Here is a 13,276-nt window from a genome sequence, read left to right as displayed (position 1 = left end):
CTCCCATACACAATGAATTACAGTTCCCTTTGCCTTTGAATATTTCACATGTGTCTGGAATGTCAGAAGACCATTGTAGGTTTCTCAGGGGTTAGTTATGGAGGTTTTCCGTTTGTGTTGTCGTAGTGTCATACGAGTATTGACAGTTTGTGACTGCGCAAGTCGCTGGCCACACATCTTCCCTGATTTAATTTAATATTCAAACTCCATTCTCTCATTGTCACATAACTAAATTCCTTGTCACATGAGATATATACAACAAGTGAAGTGTTGTATACAACAGTGAAATTTGCCATTTATCCTGTGTATGTTACATTGATTTTTAACACCAGCATTTAAAAAAAAACAAAAGGCGCGTCGCCAACTTGGTAAGTAGAAGTAGTAACTTGGTAAGTAGTTGATGAAACTTCTGGAAACACTTTGGCTTTCTTCACTGAGCTTCTTGATCACTTGATCATAGTAAGTATGGTAAGTATACATACACACAAAGTCGCCTGTCTACCGACATATGTGAAACGCAAGTGCCTGGCAAGCCTCTTTCTCAATGTGTGCACTGTGCAAGGGGAGATGGCTTGAAGCGTAGAAGAGCTCGCTGTCTCCCATCTGCTCCTTTTTAAAATGCATGATGCATAAATTGACAGTAAAAATGAAAATGTATTGTTAAATGTATTGTTATATCAACAATGGATGACATAAAATGCAGTCAAATAGATCACCAATGTGGTATGCAATGTAAAAGCTTATACAGTGAATGCATGTGTATGTACATGCATTGACACTGTACTCAGTATGCTTATATAAATACTGCCATTAATCTCACTTTAAAAAAAAAAAAATCCATTCCGTCTTCCTACATGTTTTCCAAGTTTCCCTTGTTAAGCACACCTGATTCAATTATCAGGCTCCTGCTGAACGTGAGGATGAACTGATCATTTGAATCAGGTGTGTTTAACGAGGGAAACTTGGAAAACATGTAGGAATGCGGCCCCCGAGGACTGGAGTTTGAGACCCCTGATTTAAACATTCAAATGGGCCGAGACAGTGTCCAGACTGCATAAGAGGTTGCACAACAATATGCGCCAAAGAGGCCTTTTTTAAGAACAATAACACTTTGTTGTTACACTGCTATTACCGTTTTTTTCCGTGTATAATGCGCAAAATTTAACTAATTTATTGTCCTAAAATCTGGGGTGCGCATTATACATGGGTAGAAATTTTTTTTTATTTATTTTTTTTAAGAAAATCATGGTACAACAAAACCAACAACAGGACTGACCGACAAAGTCGTGGAACAAAAAGACAGGGTGACATTACCAAAGACAGTAACAGAAACCAAACAGACATCATGACAGTAACACATGCAATGATCCGACGGTGAGCGAGGGGCAGACAGGACTTAAATACAAAACACGTTACATTGATTGAGGTGACACAGGAAGGGAGGGGCGACGCGAACAGAAACTATGGCAACCTAGACACATAGCAAAACTGGGGACGAGACATGACAAATCTCCCTCGAAATAAAACTTGAAATCACCTTTCTTCTTGTTTGTTGTCAATCGGGCATCGCATTCAGCCATCCTGCCCAACACACTTAGTCAGTAAAATTCATAATTGACGACACATCGTTTGATGCGATGGTGCAATCCTTGATGGTGTGTTATTGTCAAATATTGTTGTTTTTTAATCTCCGTCGCGGACCGGACATCATACGGAGGCAGTATCACTGCGCATGCGCACTATGGATCCGATGCGCAGAACGGATGCGCAAGACACGTCAGGTATATAAAGAGCGAGAGTTGTTTTCTTAATCCTATTAGTTTCAATTAACAGTTTAATTAGCAGTTTCAATCAGCAAATAACAAAATGCGTGTTACAGGTAATATTTTATTTCACAAAACTTTGCCTTGTTCCTTTCGTCTCTGCTGTTCACTTCAAACACGCTCCATACGAACGCAATGCTCTCGTATTAAGATTAAGATTAAGAGGAACTTTATTAATCTCACGTGTGAGAAACTGCATGTAACAACAGCCCGATTTACAGGAAGGTACAAGTAGGGGGAAAAGGTGCAAAAAAGAGATCAGACACTTGCTCGATCACCTGCTCGTTTGCTGTCACAATGTACCCTACACAAATCCGAAACATTTGTTGCGGCTCCGAGTCACGACGAGGGGCAAGTTTTGGTTTCCAAGGGTGGTTTTATTCCTCTTCAACTTCTCTCCCATACAGAGCCGCCTTTTTCACATGTCCGGACTGATCGCGGTGGTGCCTTTACGGGCAGTCGGAGAAATCAACGCCAACAAAAAAAAAATCAGGGCTCGAAACTAACGATTGCCCGATTGCCCGGGGCAAGTAGCGATGGCAGACGGGCAAGTAGAATTTTTCCTCACTTGCCCGAACTTGCCCTGAAATAATACCATGTTTTCAAGCTGTAAAAAGACGATTTTGTGCATAATTTCTCGCAACTTCTGCCGCTTCTGGTCCGACATTTTGTTTTCTAGGGAGCGGTTAGTTTCTCATGTAAGTCTGCAATACATTGATAACGGCAAAGCGCTTCGTAATTAAATGCATGCTCCGTCACCTGTCCCTGGCTCTTCTGCGCCTCCGCACCAGCAGAGCTTGTTTCCGGTTGGCGGATACGAAGGCATATGAAGGCAAAACTTATAGTGTTGTCTTTTTTATTGCAAAAATGTGTCGGGCAAGTAAAAATCCACTCCAAAAAAATTCGGGCAAGTAAAATTTTGTTTCGGGCAAGTAAAATTTTCTCCAACTTGCCCGAGGGCAACTTGGGCAAAAAATAAGCTTCGAGCCCTGAAAATACATCAGGCCTAGTTAAGACCATACCAAAGACTATGAAAATGGGACCCATTGCCTCCCTGCGTGTGTGACGATCATTGGGACTTAAAAAAAATAATAATTTGGGTGCGTATTATACATGGGTACAGGCTTTTTTCCAGCATCACCATGTCATTTTTAGGGTGCGTATTATACATGGGGGCGCATTATACACAGAAAAAAACGGTAGCTTTCTTTGATAACATTTTGAGAAGATTCAACAAAGTGCCAAAGCTATACTTTAGAAGCGGAGAGGGAATGTTCACCCACCGTGTGATTGGTTGAATCTATCCTTAAGTATTGCCATGTTAATGTTTCCAAAGTGTTCCTGTCCTTGCCAGAAGTTTGTCTGCTTTTCCCAGTAGTCAGGTTCTTTGTGAGTGACGGCGTCTATCCAGGCCTGTTTGGCCACAGTCACCTTGGTGCGGCTGTCGTAATGTTCCGTGATGACACCGTCCACCATCACCACCGCCATCATGGATGGAAGATGCGGGATGTTGCTGGTCACTGTGTACACATGCCACAGAGAATGGAGGGCTGCGCACAGCAAAAAGCACTTATTAGCATTAGAGGTACAAAAATTCAGTGATTTTTTTTTTTTTGTGTGGCATATCATAACTTCTACAATATTACCGGTGTACTAAATTTGGTGATGAAACTTCAAAATATCAATTAATACTGTAAGTGTTGCAACCTATTGGTTTTGAAGGAAGAATATTTTATTATCTGTGAAAATATATGATTTCAGTAAAGCCTTGGTTTCAGTTACCGTTTTTTTTTTGTCATATATTTTACTTTTATGCAGTTCTTGTCGCTTTTGTTAGGACACAGAGGTTAGACTTTGAGTGTTGAAGTGGCTTGTGACGTAATAAGAGGGGAACAGAGGAAAAAAAAGCTACTGAGTGGATGTGCGTTGGATGGCAAAAAAAATGTTTCGTGTAATCTCCGAGTCAACCGAGGAAAGTAAAGTTGTCGAAATGAAGAACGCAAATGTGATGCGTCTTTCTTTTTGAGGGTGCAACATCGGGACATGATGAAGATGACAAGATATGCTGTACATTAAAATCAGGGCTCGAAACTAACGATTGCCCGATTGCCCAGGGCAAGTAGCGATGGCAGACGGGCAAGTAGAAGTTTTCCTCACTTGCCCGAACTTGCCCTGCCATAATACCATGTTTTCAAGCTGTAAAAAGACGATTTTGTGCATAATTTCTCGCAACTTCTGCCGCTTCTGGTCCGACATTTTGTTTTCTAGGGAGCGGTTAGTTTCTCGTGTAAGTCTGCAATACATTGATAACGGCAAAGCGCTTCGTAATTAAATGCTCCCTCACCCGTCCCTGGCTCTTCTGCGCCTGTGCACCAGCAGAGCTTGTTTCCGGTTGAATTTTGGTACTACAGTAGACTAGTGTGGTTTAATTGCATCAAAAGTTCTACACTGTATTAAAACAGGCTGCAGGCACAATATGATGGAATAAAAACATATGAAGGCAAAACTTATAGTGTTGTCTTTTTTATTACAGAAATGTGTCGGGCAAGTAAAAATGCACTCCAAAAAAATTCGGGCAAGTAAAATTTTGTTTCGGGCAAGTAAAATTTTCTCCAACTTGCCCGAGGGCAACTTGGGCAAAAAATAAGCTTCGAGCCCTGAAAATACAATAATTTACAAATTATTCAGCAAAACCTTTACATCCAAAGGTGAAAAAACAAATGAGCAGGCTATTGAGTCACATGAGGAGGACAAAAACAGTTGGTTTTCTTTCTAGAAAAATTAACAAATGTCTCATCCGAGCATTGTTGGAGCAGTCATTAGGTGCACGCCTTCCAAATAAAAAAAGTGGATGTGGTATGATATTACTGTAGCTGCCACATAGTATTGTCTGACCAAAGACATGATGTCAATACAGACTGCAGAAGAGGTGCACTTTAAAAACTTTCAAAAATATGACCCAAGATACACTATCCCAGGGGAGCAAATATTTTCTGCGATGTATGAACAACACCGCAATACAAATGGCTGCTACCTTATCGGTGGAATTTCTTGCCTCAACGACCTATAGGGTTACCAAGATTAGTCGACAGATCATGAGGATGCCGGCGATCAAAATCATTTTGAATCGTGGTTTATTCATGCATTTGTTCATGCATTCATGCATGCATTCATTTATTCATTTATTTATTTGCCAGAGCATTTGTTTTGGAAATGCCTTGTGCCCTCCCTACCAATGGTTTTGAGCTTTGATTTACAGACATTGCAGTTGTGGTAATCCGGGTGATCTGTGATATAAATAGAAGCATTTTGGGTAAATCGGTGACAAGGCTAATCAGCGTTAGTGTTCGTCCAAAAATACCGACTACGATGCAAACCTCCCTTTCATGACATCGCAGCTGTAATAAACCAGCATCGAATAATTAATGACGTTGTGGCTGATGCCTGACTTCATTTCTATGGCTATGGAGGCATTAGCAAATTCATGATTATTCAAAAGTCTGATGTCTGATTTCATGTCTAACATCCGGACAGTCATGTCTGGAAACTAGCTGTGGTTAGGACACACAAGCTACCGTGTGCGCCAAGGCTGTTCGAAAACTTTACTGTGTGTTTCTAACATTCATTAACATTTTTCTTTAGTTCGCAATCTTACCGGCAGAGGTGACGTGACTCCAAATCAACACAACAAATGAAGCCACGTTGTTCATGTTTTGAGCTCACAACACACACCGACGTTACAACAACATTCAGCCTGTGAATTTTGACACGGCAATTATTTTTCAAGTGCTTGTTGTCGAGTGGGTAATGTCTTCTTCTTGTTAAGTAGCGGTAGCAAACAACCTTGGGTGCATTACCGCCACCTTCTGGAATAAAGTGTGGATTATTTTTCTGTACTTTGTTTTAGAAAGGGGGGGCTCGGTGACGCACTGGGTAGCGCGTCCGCCTCACAGTTAGGAGGGTGCGGTCTCGACTCCACCTCCGGCCCTCCCCGTGTGGAGTTTGCATGTTCTCCCCGTGTCCGCGTGGGTTTTCTCCGGGCACTTCGGTTTCCTCTCACATCCCAAAAACATGCTTGGTAGGCCAATTGTGCACTCCAAATTTCCCCAAATTGTGAGTGCAGATGGTTGTTCGTCTCTGTGTGCCCTGCGATTGCCTGGCAACAGGTTCAGGGTGTCCCCCGCCTACTCCCTGATGACGGCTGGGATAGGCTCCAGCACGCCCGCGACCCCCGTGGGGACAGAGCGGTACAGAAAATGGATGGATGGATGTTTTAGAAATAAAAGAAATAAAAAAACAGTTCAGTGGTGGAGTGTCCGCCATGAGACTGGAAGGTTGCGGATTCAAACCCCGGCCGGGTCCTACCAAAGACTATAAAAATGGGACCCATTGCCTCCCTGCTTGGCACTCAGCATTAAGGGTTGGAATTGTGGGGTTAGATCATCAAATGATTCCCAAGCACAGCACCGCTGCTGCTCACTGCTCCCCTCTCCCCCAGGGGATGGGTCAAAATCACACAGGGATGGGTTAAATGCAGAGGACAAATTTCACCACACCCAGATGTGTGTGTGACGATCATTGGGACTTTTTTTAATGACTCTATATCTCATTACCCTATTTCACACACGAATGGCTACAGCCTTGACAACCACATCGACCCGGTAGTTCATATCGGCTCGGGTCTGCGACACGACGTAATAAAAAAAATAACGGTACTAGAATTTCCATCCATTCATCTACCTATCCATCCATCGTTTTTCTGGCAACCATTCGAGCTCAAAACCACAACCTACGTGCAATCTGGAGTGGTCGACTACAATATTGATACTGTAAAGTAATATTGTGCCTCAATAGATAAGTTGGTTTTATTTGTTAGTGTTTGAGATTGTTAGTCAAGATTAACAACTAACCGCACAATAATATTGAAATGTTTATTTTTCTGATGTAAAAAAATTTACTTAGGTAAGCTCTCAATAGTACCAAAAATATTTTGTTTTTTAGAAATATTTGTATTTTAATGAAAATACTTTGTCTTACGATGAACACACATCACGGAACTTTATATACAGAACAGAAACACTGCACTATCGATAAAACACAAACACTGCAAACAGTAATGGAAGAGGATTTCTACTATACAGGTTGGGTTGAGTCGAGTGGTGACCGTGAAACGTTAGAGTCACCATGGGCCTATCATCTTAATCAGAAATCTTGCCCGCGGGTACATCAGGCCAGCTGGATGTCGCGGGGAAAAACGGTGATGCGCGTGGATGACACTACAGAGTGAAGCTTAGAACTCACATAATTGGCTGCCTGGTGAAGTGAGCGGGTCAAAGAAATTATCCACTCTTGTCACATAACTTTAGATATAAAACACATCACTATATATAAAACACAAACACTGCAAACAACAGTATTTAAGTCGATTTCTACTATAAAGGTTGGGTTGTGTCGAGTGGTCACTGTGAAGCTTTTGAGTCACCACGCGGCTATCATCTTAATCAGAAATCTTGCCCGCGGATCCGTCGGGCCAGCTGGAGGTCGCGGGGAAAAATGGTGACCCGCTTGGCGTGGATGCCGCACAGGTTGGCATCAGAGAACAGCAACACCAATAAGGCCTCAGCCGCCTGTAAAGATCCCAACAAGTCGTCAATGTGTAAGCCGGCCCGAGTGTCCCGCTGCGTCCGGCGTCGGCAGCGCAATATTTTGGATTGCAGTGAGTCGGCAGGCGGAAATGGGGCCTCACCGATTGTCACTCGCGTACACGCCAAAGTTGGTCAGGGATCGTTCAATGTCCCAAATGTTCACCAACCTTTTTAGGAAGTTCTTGTTGTCGCAATAAAATTTTGAACATGTTACAAACTGCCTGTTCAAAATTTCCCCCGCGTAGAAGAAAAGTACAGGTGAACATTTGCCAAATATTTGGTCACTGTTTGTCGAACGTTGGCGACCTTCAACAAACCATAACGAGAATGCAGTAATTACTCCATTTGAAAACACTCACAATTCTTGGTCGCTCAGTAGGATAGAGACTTTAGTATGACATTTTGACCTCCCCGGCGACTTTACCTCCTGAAGCGCCATCAGAGCGAAGACCTGCCATCTGAGGCCACTTCTGCTATAAGACTGGCACACCTCACAAACCTGGGTGTGTGGGAGGTTGGCTACATATCAAGGCAATGATCTAACAAGCTTACGGGCTAACGCAGGGGTGGGCAAACTACGGCCCGCGGGCCACATCCGGCCCACGGGACCGTTTAATCCGGCCCGCCAACCCTGAATAAATTGTATTATTAAACATTTTTTTGGGGTCATTTTGCCTGCAATGACTGCGTTTCCTCAGTAGATGGGGAAGCGCTCGCCTGCGCATTTACTACCGGAAGCCGTGTCAGAAAGCTCGGCGCACACTCACAAGTGCGCGTACGTATTCAGTAGTACGGACATGGCGGACTCGCGCTCTATTTGTATCAGTCCCAAATTTAGAGCGTGGGCTGTGACGACAGCATTCTTGTAATTCGCGCGCTAAGCTTTCAGATACAGTTTTACGCTAAAGCCACCCACAAACCTTCCCCTGGAATCCTTCTATTAAAATGAGTCGCCCAAGGAAAAGCAAGGTGGACACAGTGCCGAGTGTTTAAAAAAGAGTGGCCAATTTGGCTCGACGTATGCGACGTGATGTTCAGCCACATGAACATGAACATCAACCCATCACAGATCGAGGTAAACGGACCAACACCTCGGATTTCTCCTAAGAATTGCCACAACAAATTTTACTCCAGACTATGACGCACTAGCAAAAAAGGGAGACCAACAACACTGTTCCCACTGAAAATGAACGGGAGGCATTTTGGATATGATTTGTACACATAGCAGGGAAACCATTCTCATTTTCAAACAATGCAGGATGCTCAAGGACATTGATGCACCACCTGTTTGCGACTAATCTTAACCTGTAAAGTTCTTAAGGCTTACTTTAAGGAAGTGTTTCCCGTTTCCTCACCTCTGTTAGAAGGTGTTTGCGAGTTAAAACTCTGCTCTGATTTTCAGATACCCCTCACCGTGTTGCCGTTTTGATTACTTTATTTGGGTGTTTGCTTTCACCGATTCTTCACGATGATATATTTGGTCAGAATGTTTGCCGTTTGATGTGATCTCATAAGATAAACATCTTTCATTAATCTGACCTGCAGGCACTGAAGGGATGGAGACTGTTATTCATAATAACAGTGTCGTATTTTATGAGAATCACTGATAGCAGTTTTTTAGTGAATTATTATTATTTTTTTAATGCTGTTAATAAATGCATTTGTTTTCAAAAAACTTGTTTGGAATATCCATGCTTTACTACCTACGAAAGGCCAAAATCTTTTATGCAATGACCTTTACAGGTCGCTTATAATACTTCACACAAACACTACGTCCATCTGCTCCTGGTTCGGCCCTCCGGTCCAAATTTAGAACCCAGTTCGGCCCGCGAGTCAAAACATTTGCCCACCCCTTAGGTCCTAAGGGGTGGCGTCACAACGGCTGGGAAGGCGGATGAAGGCTGCAGCAGAAAAGGGTCACCAGTCGTCTCGGTCTCCTTGCCACTGGACTCTGACTCCAATCTGTCAAGGACAGTGTGGTGACTGTCTGTGATCCAGTCTCCCCACTTTAAACAAAGTCACCTACAGGCGTCTTTTTCAGGGAATCCACCTTACATCCCGGATTAAAGTCCTGTGGCGACCACTAAGTGTCAACGGGGGCAGGATTGTGAAGTCTGTAAGCCGCTAGTCACAAACTGGCACATCAGGCGGTGGATGTTAGATGATCATTGGGCTCTTGGACCGAGGCAGAAAGAGCTCTTTGGTAGCTGCATCCACGACTGAGCAGCCCTTTTTATGATCCACTCTGCTCACCCCTGATGGGGAAGGGGCTAAAAAAGGTGCCCTAAACATAGCTTGCCTCAAACATCCCGAATGGATTACTGCGTTCAGAGGGATATGCGGTCGAAAACACAGAAACATGGATTTTGAAGCATGGAATGTGCGCACACTAATGGACAGTGTAACCAGTGATAGGCCGGAAAAGAGAACCGCCATCATTGCCAGGGAATTGAGAAGATGCCGTATTGACATAGCTGCTCTTTCAGAAACCCGAAAGGGTGGATACACTTTCTTCTGGAAAGGAAAGGCCACAGATGAGCCTAGGATCCATGGGGTTGGTTTTGCCATCAAGAACCAACTGATCATTCAGCTCTCTGAACTCCCTGTGGGAATCAGTGAGCGCCTGATGACCCTCCGTCTGGTGCTGGCCAACAACCAGACGGCAACAGTTCTTAGTGCTTATGCACCTACCCTCGTTTCCGATGAGGAAAAAAAAGAGGCCTTCTATGCCTGTCTTAATGAGGTATTGTCAAAAATCCCAGAGGAGGAAAGGATTACTATATTGGGAAATTTCAATGCCAGAGTGGGCCGAGACCACCACCTCTGGAAGGGCACCATTGGAAAGGAAGGCATCCAGTATGCAGACGATAATGCCATTGCAGCACACTCGGCAGAAGACCTGGCTGATGTGATATGCACACTCGGCAGAAGACCTGGCTGATGTGATATGAAATAGAATGTTGTCCAAATGGTGGCCCAGCCTGAAAGGGTGGTGGTCCAGGTGAATAATTTTCCTCTGCAGTACCAGGTGGTCTGTGTGACCCCTGGACTATAAAATTAATGAACATAATTTTGCCCAGGTGGCCAAATTGGTAGTGGGCCACATGGCAAATTTTGACCTGGGCCATATGGATATGGTCTTGGTGGCCAAGGTAGCCATGGTGCCTGAGGAAAATTCGGATAAGATACTGGTGGACCAGGTGGTCCTGGGGGTCCAGGTGGTCCTGGTGGACTAGGTGGTCCTGGTGGTCCAGGTGGTCCTTCTGGTCCAGGAGATCCAGTTGGTCCAACTGGACCTGGAATACCTTTTGGTCCTGGTCTGCCATTTGCTCCAGGTGGTCCTGGTGGGCCTCCTGGTCCGGGTGTGCCATCTGGTCCAGGTGGTCCTGGTGGGCCTTCTGGTCCTGGGTCACCATCTGCTCCAGCTGGTCCTGGTGGGCCTTTTGGTCCCATTGGTCCTGTTGGTCCTGTTGGTCCTGTTGGTCCTGTTGTACCATTTGGTCCTGTTGGACCATCTGGTCCACCTGGCCCTGGTGGTCCTGGAGGACCAGGTGGTCCTGGTGGACCAGGTGGTCCTGATGGACCAGGTGGTCCGCCGACTTCTCTTGATTCTGCATTGCCTGACCCTGCTTGCGGAGAACTGTCATCTTGAGTAACATTTACTTGTCTCTTTATCTGTGCACCCAGACAGCTGGCTCCTGCAATAGTTGACATTGACATCTCTGTAACCTTTAAATTACTTTTTGTTACCTGGAGTGAGGTGACTTACCAAACAGGAGGGCAACAATGAACACCTTGAGAATGATCATTATGGCTTATGATGTCCTGAAAGACAAGTGAAAAGGAACAGTGAACATATGTCTAGAGCAGTGGTGGCCAACCCGCGGCTCGGTTGGCCACCACTGCTGCCTGGCTGCGGGTTGCCTGGTTTCATGCGGCTCCTTTACATTCATATCAACATTTGTGTGTGTGTGTGGGGGAGGGGGGGAGGGGCGTGTTCGCTACACTTGAGTTCAATATATATTATACAGTCAAACCTCAGTTGGGGGTGATAGTTGATGTGTGCTCATGTGTATGATGTGGCCCTTTGCGGTAACACAGTCACTTAGTCTCTGACTGGTTGGCCACCCCTGATCTAGAGGAAGTCTATCAGGGAGGCATCATGAGAGAAATGTCTGCTTTGACAGTGTGAGTTTGTCAGGGCTCAGTTTCCATCACTTGCCACAGGTTACCTAGACCAGGGGTCCCCAACCCCCAGTCCGCGGACCGGTATCCGTCCGTGGGTCACTTGGTACCGGGTCGCCAAGCCGCACAAAAAAATTATATATATTGTTTATCGACAATAAATTAATTCAGGTCAAGACGCTTGTGACATGTTTCCCCAGTCGAGCCCGCAAAGCTAGCAAAAATGAGTAAGAATTCATTTTGAAAATTATAATAAAAAAAGGGCGATCCTTTCCCAATTACATCCGTCGGTTCAGGTCAAGACGCTCGTCTCGGTCATGTGACATGTCACCTCAGTCGAGCCCGCGAAGCAAGTAAATATGAGCAAGAAACAGAGATGTTTGGAAAGCTTCTTCGGAAAGGGAAAAAAGCCCAATGAGGAGACGGAAGAAGAAGAGATTACGACTTCTAAGAAAAGGAAAACTGCATTTAAAAGAAAATTTCTGGAGTCCTATTTAACATATGGATTTATCGCCAACAGATGACTCTGACGCACCAAGCCCACTCTGCATAATATGTGGCGACAGGCTAGCTGGCGAGGTAGTGAAGCCTTAAAAACTGCTTCGGCACATGGAGACCAAGCATCCTGTATTAAAAGACAAACCTTAACCACTTCGGGTGTCATTGTCTCCGGATTACGCCTACATGGGACCGGCTTGTTTGTGAGAAACAACCTTAGTGCTCCCACTAATTCAACGTAATGGTGAGTTTTATTTTTATGTCGTTTTTACTTGTTTTTATGTCGTATCATTTTATTTCATCGTATTTATATATTTATTAAAAATGTATAATTTATTTACATACATGTATTATTTATTTATATAAATGCCGGTCTGCGAAAATATTTCTGACACATAACCGGTCCGTGGCGCAAAAAACGTTAGGGACCACTGACCTAGACTGTCCCTGGCAATAGGCCTTCTAACTCTCTGCCAATCTTCATGTCGTTGCTGTTGGAATCCTCATAGCAACAGAAACTACTTTTTTGGAGGTACTTAAAATGTTTGCAATTGCTAATTGCTCATTTATTATACTCTCATTGCTTCAAATGCTACGAACATGACCATCACACTAGCACCAACCATGCTCTTCAAAGTCCACAGTCACACTAAGCCCCTGGCACACGCATTGGGAGATGCTAACGGCGCCCTGATACCAGCCCTATTTGTTCCCTTTTTGCATTTTTTTGTGCTTGTTAAAGACTTTTTGTCTCACCAAAACATATATTATCAACTTCAATTAAGTATTTGTTGTTACGCTACCCTTGGTGACAAGAGATGCTCTGCTCTTTCAAAACTGAACCTCCAGTGCAACTGCTGTCAGTTATGTTGGCCATTACTTGTGCCATTTTTATTGTTTCATTTAGGTAGTCTCATAGTAGGCCTACACAAAAAGAGGACATAATGCTGTTTAATGCAGGCAGCTCTTTCAAAACAGGTTTTAATTAGGTTTTTGTCCATATTAGAGAGTCTGATTGCACGAACTAGCTTAAAGTAAAATGTAGTCAACCGAGTGTTATTTTATTCAACTTTGTGTGAGGTGTACCATTTTTTAACATTGATGTTGTATTGGGTGTGTCATTGT

At 44.0% G+C, this 13,276-nt stretch overlaps 2 protein-coding genes across 6 annotated transcripts in view; both read right to left on the bottom strand.

The window, feature by feature from the left end:
• The window catches only part of LOC133157240 (major histocompatibility complex class I-related gene protein-like), a 32,378-nt gene extending 26,723 nt beyond the window's left edge, over nucleotides 1-5,655 (bottom strand). For 2 of the 3 annotated variants that reach the window (XR_009714976.1, XM_061283619.1), the window contains exons 1-2: nucleotides 5,479-5,654; nucleotides 3,107-3,373 (exon numbers count right to left, since the gene is read on the bottom strand). Coding sequence is in view for 2 of the 3 variants with exons in the window: in XM_061283619.1 (XP_061139603.1) it covers nucleotides 3,107-3,373; nucleotides 5,479-5,533 (322 nt within the window). In the remaining variant the exon portion in view is untranslated. Of the gene's footprint in view, nucleotides 1-3,106; nucleotides 3,374-5,478 lie in introns of all 3 variants that reach the window. The other variant, XM_061283620.1, reaches the window with a different exon arrangement.
• A 1,085-nt stretch (nucleotides 5,656-6,740) lies between these two features.
• Nucleotides 6,741-13,276, bottom strand: part of LOC133157241 (collagen alpha-1(I) chain-like) — a 337,276-nt gene continuing 330,740 nt past the window's right edge. For 2 of the 3 annotated variants that reach the window (XM_061283621.1, XM_061283622.1), the window contains exons 2-3: nucleotides 11,238-11,293; nucleotides 6,741-11,166 (exon numbers count right to left, since the gene is read on the bottom strand). In XM_061283621.1, coding sequence (XP_061139605.1) covers nucleotides 10,526-11,166; nucleotides 11,238-11,277 — 681 coding nt within the window. In that variant the 5' untranslated portion in view covers nucleotides 11,278-11,293 and the 3' untranslated portion in view covers nucleotides 6,741-10,525. The remainder of the gene's footprint in view (nucleotides 11,167-11,237; nucleotides 11,294-13,276) is intronic. The other variant, XM_061283623.1, reaches the window with a different exon arrangement.

Source organism: Syngnathus typhle, linkage group LG7 (assembly GCF_033458585.1).
Source record: "Syngnathus typhle isolate RoL2023-S1 ecotype Sweden linkage group LG7, RoL_Styp_1.0, whole genome shotgun sequence".
Taxonomy (NCBI): domain Eukaryota; kingdom Metazoa; phylum Chordata; class Actinopteri; order Syngnathiformes; family Syngnathidae; genus Syngnathus; species Syngnathus typhle.
Note: the sequence above shows the minus strand (reverse complement) of the source record. Positions and strands in the feature narration are given on the sequence as shown.